The sequence below is a fragment of the Apteryx rowi genome, unplaced genomic scaffold (genome assembly GCF_003343035.1).
Source record: "Apteryx rowi isolate R43461 unplaced genomic scaffold, aptRow1 scaffold_293, whole genome shotgun sequence".
NCBI classification, from domain to species: domain Eukaryota; kingdom Metazoa; phylum Chordata; class Aves; order Apterygiformes; family Apterygidae; genus Apteryx; species Apteryx rowi.
Window position 1 is genome coordinate 354,640 of NW_020449341.1, and position 24,795 is coordinate 379,434.

General features: G+C 39.5%; 2 protein-coding genes across 7 annotated transcripts; both read left to right on the plus strand.

Moving 5' to 3' along the window:
- The first annotated feature begins 6 nt into the window (after positions 1-6).
- On the plus strand, positions 7-3,765 carry FABP7 (fatty acid binding protein 7). 2 transcript variants are annotated; one of them, XM_026069379.1, is made up of 5 exons: positions 7-133; positions 952-1,124; positions 1,773-1,874; positions 2,788-2,882; positions 3,413-3,729. In XM_026069379.1, the coding sequence occupies exons 1-5, from the start codon at positions 61-63 to the stop codon at positions 3,471-3,473; spliced, it is 504 nt and encodes a 167-aa protein (XP_025925164.1). In that variant the 5' UTR covers positions 7-60; the 3' UTR covers positions 3,474-3,729. The 2 variants fall into 2 exon arrangements, with proteins under 2 accessions (XP_025925164.1, XP_025925165.1); XM_026069380.1 differs by lacking the exon at positions 2,788-2,882 and having other exon boundaries at positions 3,413-3,765.
- A 2,702-nt stretch (positions 3,766-6,467) lies between these two features.
- Positions 6,468-24,364, plus strand: SMPDL3A (sphingomyelin phosphodiesterase acid like 3A). 5 transcript variants are annotated; one of them, XR_003254122.1, is made up of 11 exons: positions 6,477-6,595; positions 8,315-8,528; positions 9,857-10,001; positions 12,857-12,953; positions 14,230-14,408; positions 15,647-15,827; positions 17,690-17,814; positions 18,994-19,182; positions 22,460-22,637; positions 22,888-23,024; positions 24,116-24,364. XR_003254122.1 is itself a non-coding variant. In XM_026069382.1 (9 exons), the coding sequence occupies exons 1-9, from the start codon at positions 6,481-6,483 to the stop codon at positions 22,501-22,503; spliced, it is 1,254 nt and encodes a 417-aa protein (XP_025925167.1). In that variant the 5' UTR covers positions 6,478-6,480; the 3' UTR covers positions 22,504-22,580. The 5 variants fall into 5 exon arrangements, 3 of the variants coding, with proteins under 3 accessions (XP_025925166.1, XP_025925167.1, XP_025925169.1); XR_003254121.1 differs by lacking the exon at positions 24,116-24,364 and having other exon boundaries at positions 22,888-23,387; XM_026069382.1 differs by lacking the exons at positions 22,888-23,024; positions 24,116-24,364 and having other exon boundaries at positions 6,478-6,595; positions 22,495-22,580.
- The last annotated feature ends 431 nt before the right edge of the window (positions 24,365-24,795 follow it).

Sequence of the window (24,795 nt, forward strand, 5' to 3'; positions counted from 1 at the left end):
TGGGGCTGAGCGGCGGCGCGGCCACAGCGGCGCTCTCCGGCAGCCGCATCCCTGGCCGCGATGGTCGAGGCTTTCTGCGCGACGTGGAAGCTGGTGGACAGCCAAAATTTCGACGAGTACATGAAGGCGCTGGGTAGGTACGCCGCCCGCTGCCGCGGCAGCCGTGTGCGGCGGCGAGGTTTTGAGGAGACCGCGCGTTTGGACTTTTGCACCACACTGAAAAAAAAAATACACACACAGAGACACCTATGTATATAAGCTATTCGTGGAGCAGAGCCGGGGAGAGGGAGAGGCTGCGTGCGCCGCCCGGTGCGGGCTGCAGCTGGAAAGGGGAGGTGTGGGTGGCTCTGCCCGCAGCTGCTGGCCTCTGTCACCGCGTCCCTCCGGAGCGGAGCGAACCTGCTGCCGGTCGGGGGCTGCAGTGCGTTCGTGCGAGCTGCCCTGCTGCAGGGAGCCCCCCAAAGATGCCACAGGTTTTGAGAGAGAGAGAGTTTGAAGTAAGGGCAAGTGCTGCCTGCGGATAAACTAAAGCAAAACAAAAGCCATTACGCTGGAATGATAAGGAGTTTCATCTGCAGCAGCGGAAAGGGCTGTCAGCAGTTCAGCGGCAATGTTTTGGCATGCTGTGCTATTGAGTAAACTGCACGTGGAGCTAACGGAAGATACACAGCTACAAATATGTGGGGGGAGTACATGATGGATAATTTATATAAGGAGATATATATATCCTTATATAATTTATATTATATATATATAAATATATAATTATATATAATATATATAATTTATATAAGGAGGTATAAGGAGAAAAGCGAAGCAGAAAGTAGCTTTTTGGTGTGATAGCTTAAAGGTGTAGAGCAGGGGAAGAAGCTTCTGTACCTCAATATATGGCAAAAAAAGATGTAAAAAACCCAATGTCTGACGGATTTCTGTTTTCCCTTGATGGTTTAGGAGTGGGGTTTGCTACTCGGCAGGTGGGGAATGTGACTAAACCCACTGTGATTATCAGCAGCGAGGGGGACAAAGTAGTGATCAGGACTCAGAGCACTTTCAAAAACACAGAAATCAGCTTTAAACTTGGAGAGGAATTTGATGAAACTACCCCAGATGATAGAAACTGCAAAGTAAGTGAACTTTCAGGCTGCCGTTGTTTCTTTTCTTTTCCTTTCACACCCCCGCCCCCCGAAGCTCTTATCTCTCAGCATGGCAGGGTCAAAGGAAGAGAATGTAACTTCTGCTACAGGCAGCTGTAGCACTGTGAAGGACAGGAGGAAAAAGGCAAGACTGCATCTTCCTTGCCTGTGTGCACAACATCTTGTCTGAAGCAATATATCATGTCTCCAGCTCACTTTCTACCTTCCAGTGTGGAGGAATTCTGTTAGCTCTTCATTTACCTTTGTACCAAATTAACTTAAATCTAAAGCTTACTTGGCATAACTTTTTCTGACTGAAATGAAGCAATGCCTTCTTCCTGCATCTTTGGGGGCTTAAAGGAAGTGTTATCCCAAAGCGCATCTGAAATGATGGTTCATGGGGGACTGGAATTTACAGGAAATAGCTCATTTCATCCTTTGATACAAACAAGAATTGTATGGCGCTCTTGTTTAACACAAGGACAGTTCATGGGTTTGGTTTTAAAATGGCTAGGACTACTGTATCATTCTAGATCCACATGCATCTACTCAAGAGAAACCAGTAGAGTACTGCGCGCTTCATGTGTGAGTAGAATCTCAAATGCTCCAAATAAATGAGTGTTTTTTGATATCTCACAGTCGGTTGTGACACTGGATGGAGACAAGCTAGTGCATGTACAGAAATGGGATGGCAAAGAGACAAACTTTGTTAGAGAAATAAAGGATGGCAAAATGATTATGGTAAGTATAAACATCCCTGAGCATTTACATACACTGCTAACACTCCTTATCTGCATTTATCTCAAGCTTTTTGAACAGATAATGTTACTTATACAAAACTTAAAAGTGATTGTTGAGGAAAGCTGGCAGAGAATTTTCAAGTGTTTATTTTCTTTGTTTTGCATTTTGTTTTGACAAATGAAAAAATGCTAATGGTTTTAGCTAGGCCAGGTTAGTGATTTCCAGGGTGTATCAGTCCTTTCTAGTGTTTATGTAAATGCCCAAGCAAAACAAAATACAGTTCTGGTGAGCTGCAAAATATATGACATTCTTGATTATATAGGCAATAATCCATTTTGGACCACTGTTAATTTAAATTTAAGACTTGTTTTATATATACATGTGTAAATAATATTTAATTACATACAGTAAGTATTTCCCTGGGATAATATAACTTAAATATTGTATGAGGTAACAGCATTTCACATTTAATAGTAAATGGATTATTCTTCCCAGCTTATTTAAAAACTATGACTAAAATAGCAATTTTGTGTGAAGAATAATCTTTCTTGTTTTAAATTCACATCCTCCTCCTGACTTTTCAGGAACAGGAATATGGCATGGAAACATTGGCACTGAAGTTGCTAAATCTAATGTCCAGGTTGATATTTCTCATGCTTTTTTTTGGCATAGAGATGTAGCTTTCAAAAATAAAATCTCTTCAGCCATATTAATTTATGTGATTTGATTATTGGAGAAAAACAGTTGGCTCCATTTTCTACATGTTTTGGACAGGGCTATGTAGATTTTTAAAATCCTGTTTGGTTTTAATTATTTGAGCTTCTAAATAATTAAAACCTTAAAGCATACAGTCAGTGCAACACAATGTGACAGGTCATTCAAGGAAAAATGTATGTTTTGTTTTTGAAAACAGCTATACAAAAACACTGAAAACCACTCCCTGTGGAATTTGAATACAGTGAGATGCAATATTCCACCTCAGAAAATAGCTCCAAAGCTCACCACACGGTAGTTACTGTTTTTACACAACTGCAGTAATTAAATATTTGGTAGTTTTAGCTACATACATGCATGGAATGCATTTATTTTAATATGAGATTCTCCTTAAGTATATGCCTAAGCATAATTGTATAGAATATGGATACAGAGGCTTTGAATCTTAGATTGCACATTTTGCAATGTGATCACCTCTGAGAAAATGAATGTTAAATCTGTATTACACAATGCTATATTTAAGAAATTACATTCACAAAATTAGAAAAATTAAATCACTTCTAATCTCACTTTAGTTGACTTGTAGAATGTATATTATGTGTTTCTTGGGTTTGAAAGTAACAAGGAGAAAGTTATTGTTATTATAGGAACCATAACTTTGAGTTTTTGACTCTTGTTCATTTAAAATATCGATAATCTAGACCAACTTGTTTTTGTATAAATTACATAATGTTTTGTCCTACTGTGGACTTCTTAATATGTGTTATGTAATTATGGAAAATGGTCCTGCATCTAACATATGTATGTTTTCCTTGGACTTGCAGACTCTCACCTTTGGTGATGTGGTTGCTGTTCGCCACTATGATAAAGCGTAGAGTTACCTGACCTCTGTCCATATGTTACTTCTGCTGGATGGATTAATGTACTATCCATAACTGAACGCAGCTAAAATGCACATTTCTGGCATGAAAGGTTAATAAAAGGGCTGGGGTAGGGGTTTTTTTTAGAAAAGAACTTTTATGCCATCAAATTGGCAAGCTGCTTCTGTAAAGTGCAACAGGTTAAACTTTGCATTAAATCTCTGAAACAATTGCCTCTTTTTTTTAATAAATGGAACATATTTGATTTGTTTTGAAATGGAGATCAAGCAGAAATTAAAATGTTTTTTAAACCTGTGCTCCTTTTGCATTTAATGGACTAGTATTCCAGTGCTTTGAGGGGAGATGTCTTAAGTTTCTTTTTCTGAGTAAAAGAGCAGAAAAGCATGTGGTAAAAACCTCTGGGAGTCTCCACAATTGATACAGAGTACACAGGAAATGAAAAATTGCCTTCATTCTATTTAAGTAGCTTCTTTTTGCTGGAGAAATCTACAGCCCCTGTCTTCATATGTGTAGGCAGATATGTAAGAGGACACGTAAGCACTGCTTTTCCAACTCAAGCCAGCTTCAGCGCTTCTCTTCACTTGAAACTTTATCCAGTGTCTGTTAAGTTCAATAGAGAGACTTCCTTCACTTTCAGTGGAGTTCTTGCATTTTTATTTTTAATAGAGTTATGAGAGTTTTTTGGGTTTGGGGGGTTGTTTGCCTTTTTTTCTTTTTTTTCTTGCTAATATTCAAAAGATTGAAGTAAATTGGAGTGCAAAGATGGAAGTGATTCACAGGATGGGAGGAAAGTACAAATATGATAGGGCAGGACCAGGGCAACCTGAAGTACAGAGCTTATCTTCCATCAATCACCACAGGTGTGGGAGGAAAACACAGGGAAAATAGTAAAAGACAAACCCTCCAAGTTTCTTCTCCCTTAGCTGTATGTTTCATAGCTAATCTGTATTGGAGGTCATAATCTGCACAGTGAGCAATGTAAAATAAAATGCTGCTTAAAAGAGAGTAAAAAGAAGAAAAATTGAAATCTTATTCATGTAAAACCTTAAAACAGTAGTTGGGGAAAAACTGCCCTACACTTCAGCTTAGTTCTTAAAGCAGGACAAAGAAAATTGAAACAGCTTGCTGGCATCCTGGAAGAAAATGTTTTGAAGGTCCCATGTTCTCTGCTGAGACCCTGACTCAGTGGACCATACCAACATTTGGTTAGCTAGGACCTTTTAAACAAATGATGCAGAGTTTAGCTGTGGCATTTAGCTGGTTGGTACTGTGGCGGTGTGACTCCAGAGGGAGTTCGAGGAAGGAAATTCTGATTTTCCCAGGTGTAATACTTTGCTGTCCCATCCTTCAGATCTCCTGCTTGGTCTAATGGGAAGTCACTCTGGCTTCTTGCTTCCTTTGATGGTTTTCTTCCCTAAGGGCTAGGATAACATGGATAGCTTATCTCACTCATCTGATAAAACATCAGACACAGCTTTGACCCCTAAGCAACAAGAATACAAGATTAATTTTCTATTAGGTTCACTTTTTCACATGGAAGCTGCTTGAAAGGAACATCCCAATCTATTTTCTCTTTTGGAGAATGCTATAGATCTTTGAGAAAATAGCTTCCTTAATTCTGAGCCATCGTAAGTATGTTTTATTTGGTGGATATTGATAATTTAGAAAAACCTAGGAAGTGTTTTTTTCCCCTCAGAGAAATGAAAAGTAGAACTTGCTTTAGTGGTATGTGGAACTGGATTCTGCATGTTTTGGGCTGCTTCAGCCTCTATCATCCCAGTATGTTTAAACAGTGTCTTCTCTCCTTAGCTTTTATTAGCTCATTTAAAACTTAATTTCAGTGCCTAATACAAGTTGCATCTGTTTCCCCTCCATTATAGCTTATTCCCGCATATTCATCATATAATGTATTTCCCAACCACCCCTTCCCACAAAACTGGGAACAGATGCTTCTACTTAATCGCCAAGGAAAGCAGACTTGGGTCTCCATTAATGGCATTCATTTTCATGAGAAGTGATTGACAGGGCAATGAAGAAAAAAAAAGTTTATTAAATATGAGGAAAGCAGAAATAGATTGGCAAGACCTGGTTTACACATTAAGTCACTTTTAAACAGTTACTTTTCCTATACACATATGCTCTACTGGAAACATATAAACCCATCAGAAAAGCTTACTGGTGGAGACTTTTGCCATCCCAAAGATAAACAGTATTAACGTGAAACTAAATAAGGGATAAGAAAAGTGTTATTTGTGAAATGCCTGTGGCCCTATTCAGAAGGGGGGAGCGGAAAAGTAGTTTTCATCATCACAGGTGTTTCACACCACTGGGCCCAGCAGAGCAAAGCAGTGCCGTTAACCAGGAGTGCACGCACCTAAGTCTGCTAGCCTGTAATAGTGCTATAGAAATACTGCAGGGCCGAACAGGTCCCTGGAGGACAATTTTCAGCCGCAGATCCCAAACGCTTAAAAATAAAAAATAAAAAGCGTGAGCCCGTTGCTACCAGTCCAGAGGGAGGTACGGAGGCAGCGAGGGGCCGCAGGACACAACCAGCGGCCAAGTGACGGGCGGACTCCCACTTTCCTGCCCACCGCGACCTCCCATCCACGGCGCCAGCTGTTTTCAAGCGCATTCCTTCCAGGGCCGCCTGAAACGCGGCGGGAGAGGGAGCTCAGCCCTGCTCGCTAGCCTGGCTTGCCCTAGGGCCTCTTTCCTCCGGGGTGGCAGCCCCTGGAGGTCACCACGAGCCCTCCCAACCCCCCTGCGCGGCACTGCGGGCCGGGGCCGTAACGGCTGCACCCTTCCCCCCTCCCCGCCGCAACCGCCGCCCGGGCGCGCGCGGGCGGCCCCGGCCCGGGGGNCCGTAACGGCTGCACCCTTCCCCCCTCCCCGCCGCAGCTTCCGCGCAGTGGCGGGAAGGCTGCCGAGGGCAAGGGCTCGCCCCTTTCCTCCTCGGCGGGGCGGTCCCGCGAGCGGCCGTCGGCGGGCGGGCCGCTCCCGCCGCCACCACCATGGAGCCGCGGGGGGGACGCGCCGCCCGCCTGGCCCTCGGCCTGGCGCTGCTCTGCTCCTCGCTGGACCCGGCCGCGGCAGCGCCGGCGGGCCCGCAGCCCCCCTCCGCAGTGGGTGAGTCCGCCTGGGGGGCGCTGGCTGCGCCGGCCGGGCTCCGCGGAGGGCGCCCGGGCCGCCCGGGCAAGGGCTCGGGGGGAGCCGCTGGCCGCAGGGCTGGGGAGGGCCGGCGGGGCAGGCGCAGCCCGCCCCTGCTTGCCGCCACCCCGCGGGGCCCGGCTGCCCTCCCTCTGGGCGCCGCTCGGTCACCCTGTGGTCGGCTCTCCCAGCCGGGGCTATGTCCCCTCTCTGGTCCCCTCCTTTCTTATTCTTACCCAGATACGCTGCATTTTTATTCTGCGTCTCGACTAGCTTCAACTTGAAATGACTTCTAGATAAGTAAATGCATTGCTATCTCAGGTATGCGAGGGCTGAGTAGGGTTTGTATTTAGTTGCCAGGGTACGCTGGCACTCCAGATAGCGCCGGGGGGGTAAGCCCTGCCGTGCCTGCGGTGTAGCGTGCGGAAACGCGCACTGCACCCGTTAGTTCGGTTTCTGTGCTGTCAGCAAAGAAACGCACTCCCCTCTGCAGGGTTGCTCTTCTGGTACAATAACGTACGCAGGTGAGTGCTGTGAAATGCTTTTCACAGGATTTTCGGTTGTTGTGACTCATAAACATCCCAAACCGAAGGCAGTGCAGCAGTTTCTGGGAGTTCCCATGTCTTGTGTTAGTAGTAAGCGGCGAAGTGGTAGCTTTGAGAGATCGCCGTGGCGATTATTTCAGCTTGCTGAAATAAATTCCACGAAGAGCCCAGTCACATGTTGTCTGCTCTGCCACGGAGTGAGCATGTGACCTTGGGAAAATCAATTTATATCTGTCCCAGTTTTGCAACCAACACAACAGATACACATGTTCCTCTTTCAAATGCTTCAGAACTGACATAAATTACTCTTAGTCTCATACAAACTTAATTCATTTTGTTCAACATATTCCTATACTTCTCAGGGTTTTTTTCTGTTTAGTGCTAAATAACAGTGGCTGAGAATGTGTCAGCACAGACTAGCCTGGCATGTACTGAGTAGGTAAGGCACACAGATACCTCTCTCTGATAAGAAGCCCAGCCTCTTTGCTACTGCAGCTGCTAGGTAGAAAAAGAGCTTTGAATTTTTTTCTCACATGCTGTTTCTTGCCTTTCTTTCTAGACTGTCATCTTTTATAGTAGCTTCCAGCTAGGGAAGGTCTAGAAAAATAATTAAAATTGCAGATCCCTCTGTTTTCAGGTAGTGAAATGGAGAAGTTCCTCTGTCTCCTCTACTTTCCAGTTTCCAGATTGCCATAAATGAGAAGTAGCTCCATTTTCCAGCCCACACCAACCTTCATGTTGGGGTCTTTTTCTTCTGGATAGCTTAAGCCTATGCCTTTGCTTCTGTTTACAGTTGTTCTAAGCAGATTTTATGAATGGCTCTTGTCAAGAATACACCACTTATCAGACAGGCTGATCAGAAACTTGTTAAATATATTCTCCTTATGAAAACTTCAAAGAGAATAGCAGTAGACTTGGGATTACCCCTGTACAACCAGTTCATATATGCAAATTGTAACCAAAAAGTCACAAACTTTTTTTTTCTTTATTTTCAAGTGGAAGACTTGCCTTCTTCAGGAATTGATGGCTGAGATTCCTGGGCAGCTTTAGTTTCAGCTGATAGATTTTTTTTGCAGGCTACGGAAGGAGTGAGATTCTTAACAGGCTGGTGGAAAATAATGTGTTTTTGTTAATCTTTGTTTTCTGAAAACAGGGCAGTTCTGGCATGTATCTGACTTGCATTTAGACCCAACTTACCACATCACCCCGGATCGCACCAAAGTTTGTTCTTCTTCCAAAGGAGTCAATGCTTCTGACCCAGGCCCTTTTGGAGACTTTTTGTGTGATTCGCCATATCAGCTTATTTTGTCAGCATTTGCATTCATGAAGGATTCTGAACAACAAGTTTCATTCATGATTTGGACGGGGTAAGTGTTCAAGTCACTGTGCAGTTAAAGCTTTTAATAGCTAGGTAACCATATAATGCAGTAATTGACAAGTTTATATTCGCACTAACACATCTGAATTTAATATTTCATAAATGCTACTTTTAAATAGTCTCTTTAGTTGTCTGAATGACTAAAAAGTGGAAGATTGGGTGAATATACAAGGCCTCAGTAATAAATATAGATCACTGCTGTAAACATTGTGGATACCATTGAACTGTTGATTGGGATATTTTTATTGCATGACTATATTACTGCAACTTAATTGAAGCGGTGTGGGGAGGGTGGGAAGTGGAAAAATAAAAAGAAAAGGAAAGGTCAGAGGAAAACCTGACTCTTTGGAATTAATTATCGTGGGAGCTGTTGGATTTTGTAGATCTTGAGGTCATTAAATCAAAAGTGGATACCTTTTTAGAAGATACCCTTTAACTAAACATTAGGTATTGGGTTCTGTAAGAGGTAGCTAGGATCAAGCAATATGACAGCTTGTGACTTCTAGTCTTAAACTCTGTCAATCAGTTGAATCAAATGTTTAAAAAAAGAGTATAGAAAGCTACAGTATAGGTTTAATTCTTGTATGGATTCTAGATTAGGGACTAGTAGAGGGGATAACGATATAACAGATTCTCTCTCGGTCTTCATTACTATCACTCTTAGCTGCATGTGCTTCTAATGAAATTACTGCAGTTTCTCACTGCAATATTCAGGATGTGTCTAGACCTGTCTTGTGTAAGACGTTAACTTCTTCTGTGCCTATGTGTTCCATATTATTAAATGGGCATAACAATACTCTTTTTTACACAGGTGTTATCTGTGAGGCCCTTTGGGTACCCCTAGCTGTGGATCAGGGGAAAGAGGTGTAAAAGAGAAGCATATAAGTAGCTCTGTTATTTTCTTCATTTTGCTGGGGGAAGGGTGTTAAGAAATATGAATATGTAAAGACATGGGATTAAATGTAGCTTCCTGTAATTCATTTTCAACAGGTGTTGTTGAAAGACAAAAAGCAAACTTCCAAGGCTGTATAGATGATGAAAGATATATCACCCAAACTGCATAGTAGCTTAAAATATGGAGTTTAGTTCGTTTAATTTATAAGAAGTCTTAATTGCGATAAATGTGTATCATATAGTAAACACTGGACTATTTGTAAAAAGAAATTACTTTGCAGGGAACCTTTCAGGGAATGCTATGATTTTATTTAAGAGGTCTACAGTAATATTACAGGACAAATTTAAGTGTATTTGCAAAATTTTGTGCCTTTCCTTGTTTTGGTAAAAAACTTTTGCTAATAAGGCCTTCTCTTTTTTCAGAGATAGTCCTCCTCATGTTCCAGTGAAAGAACTCTCCACAAAGTTGGTCATTAACATCATTGGCAATATGAGTTCTACAATACGTAATTTCTTCCCGGATCTTCAGGTTTTCCCAGCCTTGGGCAATCATGACTACTGGCCACAGGTAAAACAAGTTCTTAGAAATTTGTTTCTGTACCAGACTGAGTGGGTTTCTAAGCTCTCAGATAGCAAGTGTAAAACTGAAATAAGACTGAAATTTTCATAATTACTATTCTGGAAAGAGTATTCTCCAGTTCTCAGGTTAGCATCTAAAATCATAAATAGTTCCAATCAAGAATACAAAGTACATCTCTCCATGTGTTAAGTTACCCAAGYGAATGCCAATGTTGGATGAAATCTGCACATTGCCTGAGGTGTTGCAAATTAATCTTCTCTCATGGCTTAGAACCACCAGTTCTCATCATAGTTTATATACACTTTTTTTTCTTGCCTGCATAAGTCATACATGTGCATACAATAGCTTAGTTGAACAGAGATGATATTCTTAGTGGTTCTGTCAGTGTATGGTAAGATTCAAGGCCTACTGAAAGGCCTGTTGGGAATTTGTCCACTGACATCACTGGATTTTGTGGGGTTTTTTAATCAGTCCCATAGCAGAATTTTTGTAATGTTCCCATATTTTCACAACTGTTACAAAAAATGCATCTTTTTTTCTTTCCTTATTGGACATGTATTCCCAATGACGATTTACTGGATATGTGGGCCAGTGCAGCCGAGAACAGTGCTTTTTTTACTTTCAGTGTTCTGCAAATATTGTTCTTGACATAGTTCAAAAATAAACAGTTGCTGCATATGGCCTTTAGGGTGGATTGCAAGTTGATCTAGCAGTTCACAGGACTGAGAACCAAATTCTGTTATTGAATCTGAGGGGATCAGAAGGAATGTTGAGCAGGTCAACTAAAATATTTTGTTTGAAACGTGTAATGAAAATTCAGTGACACCCCCTTCAAACCCTCAAAGACTTTTATTCCAGAATAGCTTTCTGTGTTATTTATTAGGCTTACTGTGGGATATTTTGGCATAGTAGATGATGGCATCATTGTCTGTGATACACTGAAGTTAGTGATTCTCAAATCAGGGAGTAGTAGAGTTGCTCCGAGAGAGGAAAGGGGAACGTGAGAAGGAAAACAAGAGCTGAGTATGTAGCATATCTTGAAGCTATAAGTGACCAAACCAAGCTGGGAACTTAGTGTTATGTTCTTATTCTGGTAGTATAGCTTTTGCTTGTTACGTGCATTGACAAGGGGCCAGGTTGGTTCACTGGAAGCCACTGGTAAAATATTTTGGTAAATATCACCTTGACAGAAGTCTAACTTAGGGCATTGTTTTCATTTTGTTTTTTAAAAAGTCTTAACAGAGAATAGTTGTCCTTTGGTACATGGGAAAAGCAGTTTCCTTTGATATATAGGAAAAAAGCTGTATTCAATAATCCTGTAGACATTAATGGAAATCTGCATGGCATTATCCCATTGACATTTTGATATAGTGTCTTTTTCCACGAATATGAGTTTTGTTCATGAAATTAAATTCAAAAATAAAACGATGGTCAGCTGGGACAGATGGACAGCAAATAGTGTTTTGAAGCTCATTGGAATAAATATTTCTCTCCACACAAAAATACACATATATTTATGTTTGATACTTTGTTTGAAATGGCAGACTTCACTAATGCACAGAAATAACATACTTTTCATTTATTGATGGAGAAAGACCACGGGATCAGAAATTGCCTGCTATGAGGTCATTTCAGGTTGCTGAATTTTTTTTTTGCTCTTGATGACTTTTTCTTGTGGACATGCTTGGCACTGCATACCATAGACCACAAGTGATGTGGAAGAAGCCACACACCAGTGTAGGCTGTCCCAGAGTGATTGTGAAGGCTGTGTGCTTACTATGCACCAAAGAATTTTATTGCTCTCTCTTTTGTTCTGACCTATTCATCGTAACAATGTAATGATTTTTGGTGATTTTTCTTGCAGAGGCTGTGAAAAATGCCATTCAGGTTAATCGAGCATTGGGATACCTTTCAGATTGTATGTTGTGACCTTGGTCTTTCTGACTAGACCTGTTTCACATACTTGCCCCTGCTTAAAACAAATTCCCAAACTGCTGTCTAATCCCAACATTCACAGAACACTAACTTTCCTTTTAGAGCCTGGGTCTCAGCTGCCTTCAGTCCATAACATGGCCTCTTATCTAAGATTAGATTTTGCTATATCTGTTAGTGAATGTTAACTCTGGCTGATCTGGTTTGACTGAAAGCTTTCTTAGTAACTAATATCTGTACATCGCAAGCAACAAATGTCTGAACTGACTTCTGATTGCACTGCTCCTAGACAGAGACTTAGTACTTAAGCCACTAATAAAGTAGGTTTAGTTTCAAAGACCTTAGAAAGGTTAAGTTTCATGTTTAAGAAAACATGTGCTGCACTGTAATACTGTTCCTACTTTTTGCCCTCTGTTTTTTTTTTTTCCTTTCTTTCTTTCTAGCACTAAGAATCCATGCAGATATTTTAGGAAAGGTGAGGAGAGGCTGGAATCTTCCTGTCAGGGTTAGATGAGAGCATGGCTCTAATCATGTTCTGGCACTTGTGCATTGCTTGGCTCAGACTGAAAGTGCTAGAATCCTAATTAGAGCTGGTGGGAGAAAACATTGACAAAACTTTATTTTAAGTTTTAAATGCTTTGTCTTCAGAACTGCAGGATATCATGGAAATGTTTGAGAATTTGATCAAAATGTGTCTTAGGGGCAAAAGTGAAATTTTGGAGAGCTGATATCAATCCCAAATAGCTTGAAAAACTTGCTTGCTATATAAGAAACCTAGGTTCATGCCTCTCCTCCAAGAAACTTTATTTTCAGAATGTAAACAGACTTTGAATATTTGGTTTATATATTTGTTTAGTGATTTCTTTTCTGTCTATGTGTCTCTATGATAAGACTTAGGCATTCTTTCACAGGATCAACTTCCTGTAACTACCAGTGAAGTTTACAATGCTGTAGCAGATTTCTGGAAACCTTGGCTAACTGATGAAGCAATCAGTACCTTCAGAAAAGGTAAAATATAGCAGTAATATTTTGTAAAGCTAGGGCTTAGAGAGCTAATGTTTCTGTAGATTTGTTCCCTTTATTTAGCTGAGTCTCATAGGATGAATCAGCACAATAGATTACCTGAAATGGTTCTCCTGGAAGAAGTTATTTATCTTTATGAACAGCAATGCTTATCTTCAGGGTATGTTTGTTCTCCTCCAATGCAATAATTATTACTGTTTCTTGTAGCACACAGAATGTTGTTGGCTTTGTACAAATATATATGAAGTATCTTATTGCCTTCAAGACCTCATAATAAAAATACTTCTTAGATAAAGGTATATGATGCACAAGAGTTAAATTTGATTGTAAAAAAACTGAAGTAATGTTTCTGTCTGAGACTATTCAGAGCAAATTGAATAGGCACATACTTGTGCGAATTATGGTAGCAAATAGTTATGGTGATTATACTGTTAATTACATCATATTTGTGTCCAATTTACTAAATTAAGAAAATAAGGATATTCCAATTTTAATTTTTATTTTTTTAGCAAAAGGCTGAAGAGCTCAGCCCAATTTCAGATCCACTCAAACGTTAGGGATTTGGAAATTTAATCTGTGTTTTGCATCCTGGATAAGAAAGATCTTTGGGGGGGAGGAGGAGGAAGAGAAGGAGAAACTCTAATAGCAAAATAAAACTCAAAGGGGCAGATCTTAAGCTAAGGTATATTGCTATAGCTCTGTAGTCTTTATTGTTATGGCTCTGCTGAAGTCCCTGAACTATGAAATTGCACCTGTGGAAGAAGCAGGTTTCCCATAGAGAATTTTAGGAACTTGGAYTGTTAGAAAAACATGTTCTTTACTTTTAATCGTATCCCAGTCTGAATTTAAATGGCCTTCAAAGTACAAGGCAAAACAAATAGTTCTCAAACAGTTCTTTCTGGAGGAACCTACATATTTCCAGTATTTTAAGAAATGTGAACTTTTAGCAATTGCTGTATCTCTCAATGTGGAAGAAATGATACAGGACACTTCTTGCATGTGAATTGGATAATTGCATATGAAAACTGTGAAATAAACACTGAAGCAGTTAGAAGCAAGAATTTACAATATTCAGTGTCAGCTTTTCCTACTAAAATGTTGCTGAAAACAGTTAAGGTACTACACATTTTGAATAAATAGGTCATACTCTAACTTATTCAAAGGAGTAAGGCTGGAAATTTTATCAGTGCTATGCTTTCATTCTGAGGTTGTGCTCCAAAGACTTTATTTTTTTCAGATGATGTTGATCTTATTTTCACAGGTGGCTTCTACACACAACTGTTCGAATCCAGTGTTAGCTCTCAGCCACTGAGGATAATCAGTTTGAACACAAATTTATATTACAGCCCCAACAGTGTGACTGTGAATATCACTGACCCAGCCAACCAGTTAGCCTGGCTGGATGGAATACTAGAAACCTCTTCACAAAAGAAGGAAAAGGTGGGGGCCATAAACAGAATGCATCAGCATTATTTGTTTAAACTTTGAAAATAAAAAAGTATCAGCAAGCAGAGAAAACAAAAATATAAATGTGATTCCAGAAGAATGCTAATGCTGCCAAAGATACTGCAAAATTAAAGTTTCATTTGTATTGTTATTTCTTCCCTGTATATACACATTATGTACATTATTTTACATTTAATGAAATTATTGAATAATGTTTCTCAAATTATACAGCAAAATACCTTTTTTTTCCTACAGTGTAAAACGTTCTAGAAGACAGAATGCGAATAATTAAAGAAATAAGCATCTTACACTTTTGCTTCTTAGAAGGGACTGCATCTTACTAGTTGTAAGCTTTTATTAAAAAATGGGCACACTTAGCCTGAGACAAAAGCTAACAAATTTCACTTAATATTTTTATATAATTGAGTGTCAAAAATAGGAAGGAGTTTGTCAACAACAAAACTTAGCCATGCTGCTACAGTTGCTACAATTTTGGTATTGTAATAATGATCAATTACCTTAAGATACTCAGTTTTTGAAGTGAAGTTATGAAGTATTGCCTTGTGTTTGATTGGTGGGGGGGGGGGTGGGGACTGGATCAGCAGCTGACCAGGAGAAGAGTTTAATTGGAAACATGTCTGCAGTTCTTGTTTTCTTTTTAAGAACAAGGAAAATGGTGTAGTAAATTTTTAAACATTGTATTACAATAAGGAGAAAGGAGAGACTTCCCTTCCCTGTAAAACCTTGTGGCGAACAGTCAACATTTGTGGTTGGAACTCGGTTTCTGYTTCAGTCAGTAGCGGGTTTTTAACCAGTTCTTCTGTTTCTGGTGAATGTCTGACCACAGGTTCTATGATGTTTTAATGTAAGTTTTTCTTATTCTGCCCTTGAGATGCTAAATCCTAATTCTTGGCCTCATAGCATATTTTTTCATTTGAAATGATTTGTCAGATTTTCCTTGCCCTAAAATTATGCGTAGATGTATCAGAACTTTTTTTCCCCGAAAGTATGCTGAATTGACTAAAAAAAAATCCATTCATCTCTTTTGTTACAACTTTAAACATATTACTGTTTGTATTTTGTGAACAAAACTACTGTGATTAGTAGCTTTAAGAATGGCATTTCAAAGGTAGCATTGATATGGAATTGWGTTAACCATTTCTAAGTGTTAGCTAAAAGTGTTAAGTTTCAAATGAAGGTACTAATTGTGCTTTCTATATATAATCCCTTAGGTATATATAATAGGACATGTACCAGTAGGATACTTGCCGTTTGCAAGGAATACTACAGCTATCAGGGAGTATTACAATGAAAGACTGGTAAAGATTTTTCGCAAATACAGTGGTGTTATCGCTGGGCAGTTTTTTGGACACACGCACAGAGATAGTATCATGGTCCTCTTGGATGAAGAAGGTAATGATGCTTGTAGAATCCTACATTTTTTTTCTTCTTGGTTAAAAGCAAATTAATATTTTCTTGCATGTTGTTACCAATTAGCCTCTATAAATAATTTAAAAAGGAAATTGGGAACTTTATCTATAAGAGTTCAAGCCACACACATGCTCCCAGATTTCTTCCAAAGAGAACCTTGCAAGGCAGACCGTCTTTTTTGCTGAGGTCAGAAGAGACTTCCCAAGCTTCCTATTTTTTTAATGAATGCTTATGCCTAGACAAGAATTTCTAGTCTTTCCTCTTCAGTGACATGGGCAAATTATACTAGCTAGCTGCTATTGTGTAATGTGTCAAAGGGAATGTTCTCAGGCCAACTAGACATGCTCTGTGTTCTTGTGTTTCCTGCATCATTACTGTGCCTCTCTTCCAAGTTCCCTGCTGCTTCAAAGTTAATTAAGATGAGGGGAAGCAGGAGGCAGGGGCAAGAAAATCTCTGCCTGTTGCATCTCTTAGATCAGCTAATTTCCCTTCAAGAAAAGCACCCAGGTTTGAAAATTTGGTTTATTGCTTGGAAATCCCTTAATTTTAAGCATGGCTATGGCTGTATGAAGCACTTTAACATCTCTAACAAAAGATCCCTAGCAGAAATAATCAGAAATGGTTAAATATTTGTGTCTGTACAATAGAACTGTGAGTGGTTCACTGCCTTAGTTTATGTAAAATATCTAAATATTAATTGGCTCCTTATTTATGTTTGTTTTATATGGACCCATAAAAGCAATATCTGAAATGCTGACTGGAGTAACAATGTTCTAAATCATTTACCTCTTTACATGTCATTCTCATGGAATTAATCTCCAGTAAAAAGGAAATCAACCCAAGTGAAAGAACTGCCTTTTAACAGTTTTTTTTGTTTGTTCTTGTATCATGTTCCATTTCTGTGAGGACAGCCTTGGTGCCTTATCATTACAGTTTACAGTGTGCAAGTAACTATGCTCCCAAATTTTGTTTTGCATCTTTGATAACATTTAAGCAGTGAACATTTCATGTAGCTAACTACAGTTTTACGCTGTCTTCTATTCATGTCACTTTTTTCTTGACAAAATTTCAGGGAATTCAAGATACATCTAATTCTATAGCCAACATCCATGTATTGAGATACAGAGCTTCATTTTATCTCTTCCAGAAAAATCTGCTGATTTTCAAGCTTTCTAAGCTTTTGCTCATTTGTGGATACTGACCTTGTGATTTCTCTGCTGTGATGCTGGCAGAGAAAGAAATAGGGTGTTTTTGGTTTTGGTTCCATGGAGAACCTCTGAACGTACTTACCTGCATTTTCTGTCTATTAAAAACCCTTTTATGTCCTCATATTCCAGTTGCCTTAAAGCACAGCATTGTCATAATAGGTGCTGGGCTAGTCTGGTTGAGTGAACCTCAGGATCAATTAATGATATCCTGGTGTTTCTAGTAATACCGAAAATACATAAAGCAAAAACTACATAAAGCAACATGGAAAATAAAGCATGGAAACAGCAACTCAAAGTTTTGAATTTTTCTTCAGCAGAAATATGCAAAATACAGAGACCTTATATATAGGCAAGACTATTTTGCGTTAAGGTAGTTAAAGTTGTGGGAAGCCTCCAGTATGGATCAACATAACTAATACACAGTGGAATGTGTATTGTTGTAATTTACCCAGATTCGGTCTGTCCAGTGGAAGTATAGGAGGAGTTCACAGTGATATAGCTACTCTAGGGAAAAAAATGGTTAACTTACCAAACCAAGTCACTCTGGTTCTTGCTGTGCTGGTTCTCCAAAAAACATTTGTTTTAAAAAGAAATTAATGAAAGGAAACTGTTTCCCCACCTTCCCTTTTCCTACAGAACAACCAGTAAATTCCTTGTTCGTGACACCTGCTGTAACCCCAGTGAAGAATGTGTGGCAAATGGAGTCCAATAACCCTGGTGTCAGATTGTATCAATATGATCTTCTTAATTATAGCTTGCTGGTAAGTAAATATTTTAAAGCATTGTTTAAGGGTTAAATATTTAAATATAGCTTCATTAAAAATTACAGCAAGATATCAGCCTGTATAGTATTACGGTTATTGCTGGAACTATGGCCTTAGTTCTCATTTTTCTTTCTGGGCAAAGAAATGGAAATCTAAAAGAGAGCTCGTTCAGTCTTTCTGTGGCTGAAAGACTACCCAGTATTTCTAATTATGTAAGGAATATTCTTAAGATGTAGAATTAAAGACAGTCTGCAATTATCTGGGCAGCATCCTAAAATTGTTTGTGGGGAGCTCTGCAAAAGTGAAAAATGTTCATGTAAATCCTGGGTTTGTTTACATACCCACATTGTTGCTAGTAATTTTCTGAGCTTTGGGAAGCAGTCTATGAAATGCTTCTAAATGGTGTAGAAGAGCAGATGAAGAAAAGCACTGGTAACTATGTGATGCCTTTCATAATTATGCACCTCTCTATATAGGGTTTATGCTTTTATAGGCATCTGTGAGTAAATTTAGAAGGAAAAATGTAGACTACTTCTATTCTGTAAACTTGTGATTTTTTGAGGTAGAGAAGGTAAATCCTGGATAGTTATTTTGGGTCTGAGTGACTCAGACGTTCTCTCTGTAATTCAGGGTAAAATTTTGGCCTTGCTCAGTTCAATGACAACACATCTGGTGGCTTGACTGGGGCTGGGATTTCTCTCTGGAGATCTGTGTTAATATCTGATGCTTCTTTCTTGCACAGATTTCACTCCTTCATCTTCATCTCCCCCTTTCCCCCGAGTTCTCCCTGGGTTGTTTTTCTTTGTCCATTCTGCCTTTTAAACGGTGCCCATAGAAAAGAAAATTCTGGCTTTCACCCTTTTGCCCCATGCCTATACCAGGCATGAGCATAGTGGAGCTTGATTTACAGTTTGGACAGAAAAAACCTCTAACAGTGCAACTACTGCTTCTTGTCACTCCTTTTTCTCCTTCTCTCTCCCCCCCACCCCCCGGCATGGTAAGTACCAGCTTTGGGTGTAAGCCCAACTCTTGAAGTGGGACATGACCTTCTATTCAGTTGTGAATAATAAGGAGAGACAGCTTCCTAATCAGTATATCACTCTAGAGGCTTAATGAAGCAGGGAAGAAAACAATACAGCCATGGGTTTTTTTTTGTTTTTTTTTTGTAAACTGTAGGATCTTTGGCAGTTTTACTTGGACCTCAGAGACGCCAACAAGAAAAATGAATCAAACTGGAAATTAGAATACATCCTGACTAAAGCTTACGGCGTTGAAGACTTGAAGCCAGAAAGCTTATATGAAATGGTCAAGCAGTTGTCTGTGCCACACAGCAGACTGTTTGAGCAGTATTATAGTAACTTCATTGTGAGTTATGACAAAACCATTGTCTGTGAAGGGGGATGCAAAACCTGCCAGATATGTGCAATCCAATATTTGGATTATTCTTCATACACAGATTGTATCAAGCAGGAAGCACTGTGGAGATGAAGTCTCCAGTGCAATCTGTGCTGATACTAACTTTAGCCTGTGATTTTAAAGAACCTGCTCATCGTCTCGCTCAAGCACTGACATGCTGGCAGGGAGCCTGTGGATCTTCACTGAATTTCAGGGGAGCAATAAATCTCCCCATTTTTTTTTTCCTTCTTGTAAACATATTTTCCTTCCACATCTAAATAAAAGCTGATTGGCTATGTAATAGTGGCCAGATATTTTGCTATTGTTCAAGGTTCCTCTGCCCTCTGTATCAGGCATCACAGTATGTGGGAACAGCAGTTACTCAGTTCTTTGGAAATCCAGGTCTCTCTTAGCAAAGCATGTCAAGGCAGGCAATACACCCCATTTCAGGCATTGGATTTGTATGGGGGTGGATTTCAGCTATATGCTGTCAAGAGTTACAAACTGAAATCTGCAAGACCCACGCTTACTGAGACTGGAGTGCATGATGTTAATGTGATACCAGTATTAGGTGTCTCCTTGTCCCTGTACCAGGTTTCCTTTTCCCTTTTAACTCCCTAAATCCATGTTTGTATAGGGGTATATTCTGATGACAGCATGAATGTGGCTTAACGAATCACAAATCTCCATCCTGTAAATACTTAATGTACTTTCAGAATGTGCATGCTTGCCCAGCACTAAGCACTGCTTTCTTATGATAAAGCCATGTATGTTGGTACTGCTATCAAATTTACGTTCCTTTAAACAAATATTTAAAGGAATGTAATCTCTAGTTAAGAGATTTTGCAGCAGACCACAAATCAGGTTTAAATTGTTTGACATCACTAACTAGATAGCATATACATTCTGATACAATGCAGGGAAACATACACCTATCCTGAGGTTTCTCAGATTTTTCTTTTTTTAGAGAACAATCTAGTTAGTGCAAAGATTATCATACATACCAATTTACAATTGCACAGACTACCTCTTCCTCYTCTTGTGATATTTTTTGTGCACAAGATGATACAGTTAAGGCAGTTTATTTTAGTGTATATAGCCAAGAGCAACCATTGCCCATTTTCTGTCAAATCAAGAGCTATGGTTTGAGAGCCTTTGGTCAATATAAAACCATGTAAACCTTACTCTAAACAATACTATTTCAGAGTAACTGGAGCTGTAATGGTGGTTATGAGACAAATTCAATTATTAACTGATTATTTTCATGAGATTAAAGCCTTTATTATAGCTGTTGAGGAACTTTCTGGTTTTGTTTCCACCCCAGTTTGAAATATTTAGTTGATTATTTCAGAAGAAATTTTCTGACTCTACAGTATTCATAACTGTAGACTCAGATGACTCAGATTTGTCGTACATGAATCATCCAAAGAGGAAATGGACGATTTGCTGAGTTTGTATTCAGAAACAAATCTTCCAGTCATACTAATGTCTAGAAATGCCATTAATAATGCAAAATAGGCAACCTATGTATTTTAAGTTTTGTGCCTGGAGAGGGTATGTGGGCATGTAAACTGTTTAGAGCTATCTACTCTGGCTAATCTCAGAGGTGTCAGAATAACCTCTGTTAATCTCAGCTATCAGAATAATTTAAGTTAACATGTGTTCTATGCAGACTGTGAGGAAATACCAGAATGTTTCAGTGGTAAAAGCAGATGATGCCATCAGTGTTGGGTGCGTTTCTAATGTTGGGTTTCTCATGGTTTTATTCATTAAAATATTTTTATGTAGCCAGTATCTGTTTCCCAAGGGCAAGCAAAGATGTGGGTAGATAATGGAAGAGCAGTTGAGGTGATAGGATAGGTGAGGTTGCTCCAATTTTTCAAATCAGTTTTGTTCAATTCTTTTTCTTTGAACAACTGTCTCATTTTCCCGTATTGGTTTGCTTCTGTGATTAAGCTTAATGGCCACAAACCATCCCAGAAAATGCTATAAAAATTACCAAGTTGTATTCTCCTACTATAGAGTTTTTTATTGCTGTACTTTAGGGAGAGCTGAAACGTGTAGCAGATTAGTAGCCACAGAACTCCTTAGAAAAACTAGTATACTACTGTTGAGTTCTTGGGTTTCTTGGCTCCTAGATGTCTTTTTTTCCCCCAAGGTTCCTTTTTTTTATTATTACAGTAGATATTATTTAGTGAGCATGAGCGAATAAATGCCTAAAATTTCTAAATAGCAAGTTATGATCCAGACTTTTTTTTTTAATAGATAAAATCTGAATTTTTCTGGACCTTAGTTCAAGTTAGAGTTGAATGGCACCAGTCAAGGAGGTTGTTTTTGCTTCAGCCAGAGGGACATATTCACTAGAGAGGTACATTCAGTCATTTTTCCACAATGAGCTACATTTAGTCATTTATCCACAAAAATATACCCTGTTAAGCATGGTGGCATTCTCTGCTTCTCCTCTTGTAACTATACCCATGGGAATGCAAGCAAAACTGGGCAAGAAAGATCTAGGAATATGTTTGATTGTGTCATCTTGTAACTTGAACATCAAACAAGGACAGAACTTTTCAGAATGTTACACTGTAAAAATCAACAAATAAATGACCTTGACAGTTTAGATGGCATCAGGGTGTAAGGGGGAATAGAGGAAGCCCAAGACACTTTTGTATCTGGTGCTTACTTTATTGCTTCCTGGATCTAAGAATGTTCTAGAGGTAAGTCATCTTTTCCTGACAGAATCTTTTTTAAAAGAATCATAATAATTAAACACCAAAGATGGATGGCCATATTAAATTTGTGACCTAGTAACACTTCTGACTCCAGCAGATCAGATTGCTGTTTCATATTTCATACAATATTTTGTGTCCCCATCTTGAATGAAGGATTTGGAGGATTGTTTGTAAGGTCACATTGGACAGAAAAACAAATTACACCCCCTGGTGGAGTAAAAAGCTTTGCATTCAACTAGGCCTAAACTTGAGGACGTAAAAATAAGAAGAGTCATTTCTCAATTACCTGTATAGTATGTACTGCCACATAGCACAATTTATCTTGGGTATTAAATGAAACCTGACTCCTCGAGGCTTGTCACTTAAGGGAGCACGAACCCCGAGGTAGGTGCAGATCTCAGTCCAGATCTGGGAAGAACTGGAGCTTAAGGAAGGGATTCCTGGGGATTCCTTGCACTTACTTTCTGTGTTTCTCTTCTGAAGTTAACTGTCTGAGGCTTATGTCTGCTTTGCAGGTACTGCAGCCTAATAGGAGCACCTTCTTTAACAGGAGAGTTGATGCCAAGGAGCCGATGTCAGCACTGCTGGTTTCATTAGAGGTTGGAGAATGTTAAGTGCACTCCTGAAGCGCAGCTGCTAATTGATTTTCAGCTGAAAGGAATCCAGTTTTGCACTCCAAGAGCACTCTACAAGGTGAATAAAACCATAAGTGGGGATGATCAGTAAATTCAGCTCAGAAGTGTGCTTCTGATCCAAACCAAAATGTAGATGCACCCTGAGGCCAAGGTTTATTACTTTAGACTGGGACACTGAGTTATGTCTGGATGTGATCTTATCCCATGCAATCCCTTGTGACCCATTTCCTAAGTGCACAAATAATGAACACAGCATCTTGAAGGATGAATATCTAATTTAACACAGTTGCCTTTTTTATCTCCACAAGGTGACTCATCACATCTAAGAATGAAATCTCTTGGAATTCTCTCTCATGCCCAGTCAAGAGGAACTATGACAGTATCAGTGAAGAAAGGAGCTGTAACTGTATAAGTAAGATTAGCTGCTTTCCAACCTCACTTTCTGGTAAGATGGAGACTTAACTTTTATCTGCTTAATGCAACAGCTTTCAGCAAGAGAATGCTGCTTTAGATAGTTCACTAGTCATCTGTCAGCTCCAGCTTTCTTGCTCTGCAGGAGGAATATTCTACTTATGATTTCTATCCAGTTTTGTTGGTCTGCAAAGAACCCTGGTGTGAAATGAATGTTGTTCTCATGTGAACGTGTATGTGAAATTTTGCAGCTGTAGAAGTTCAAAGAAAATACATAATAAAAAATTAACCAAAAATGTGACCCATCATACATACATTTAGTTCCTGATGGGTGGGAATGGCAGAGGCACTGTATTGAATAAAAGTTGCCAGTGCATTACTGGACACCTTGCATCAACTCCTGTGAAATATGTGGTTGTCAGGGCTGCCCCTGTGGATATCAGGAGAGTGGTGACAAATAGGATGGATCATGCCGTAGGTTGCTGGCTGAAATCACAAGAAGGGAGTCACTTAAAACCAGAAACACTGAAAGCAAAACAACTGGAAATATGGCAAAATCCCAGCTCAAAGCATGTAATGAAGCACTGGAAAGAGCATGTTATTAAATGCTTGCCTATAGGTGCGGCCAGTTACAGATATTGCAGTGCAACTAATGTTGCCTTCAGTGACAGAGCTATATTCAAAGACTGTTTGGAAAATTCCTTCTAGTGTTTGCATTTCTATTTAGTTGTGCCCTGAATCTAGCTGTCAAATGCGTTACAATTAAACACTAGAATATTCCTCTGTCATATTTTCCAGCTTGCAGTGGGTAAAAATATGGACACTATTTTCTCAAACCGCATAAATACCTTGCTGGATTTTAAAGCAACCACTTGGACAGCAGGAATAATCAGCTGGAGAAATTTCAACTGTGGATCTGAATAAAAAAAAAAAAAAAGTTTTCCCTATTCTGAAAAACCTTTTGAGATTACAATATTTCCCACTGGAATAAAAGCAATACCTTTTTTAGGTTTTACACAGGGAGATATGCAAAGTGGGGATTTGTACCTGGGCCTGCCTCCTTCTCCCTGAAACACTTGCTATGCATCTGTCTTTGTGTTGACTATGCTTTCTCCTCCTACCCAGGAACTGAAGAACTTCAGAAATTAAAAGTTTCTCTGGAACTGTTACTTTTCTTTGAAAAATTCTGATACTGACACAGCATTTTCCCCTGGAAACTGTTAAGCAATTCCCAAGAACTTCTTCCACACACAATGTAGTTTGATTGCTACCAAGCTACCCTGAATATTTGCCTGTATAGCATTGCTTTATGTCATGTAAGTACRTACTAACTGACTTAAGTATGAAAACCCAGATCAAAAGAGTGGAAATTGTGCTCCTAGATCTTCTGGTCTGATGTTTGCTGACTGTACCTACACACCCCTTATACTGTATTTTGAGGGAGGTGGGGCACTATGCACCTTTCAGATTTCGGTGTTTACAAGATAACTTAGAAATGCCTAAGGCTGCTAAATGAATCACAGAATCACAGAATGGTTGAGGTTGGAAGGGATCTCTGGAGATCATCTAGTCCAACCCCCCTGCTCAAGCAGGGTCACCTAGAGCACGTTGCACAGGATCACGTCCAGGCGTGTTTTGAATATCTCCAGAGAAGGAGACTCCGCAACCTCTCTGGGCAACTTGTTCCGGTGCTCTGTCACCCTCACAGTGAAGAAGTTTTTCCTCATGTTCAGATGGAACTGTCTGTGTTTCAGTTTGTGCCCGTTGCCTTGCGTCCTGTTGCTGGGCACCACTGAAAAGAGTCT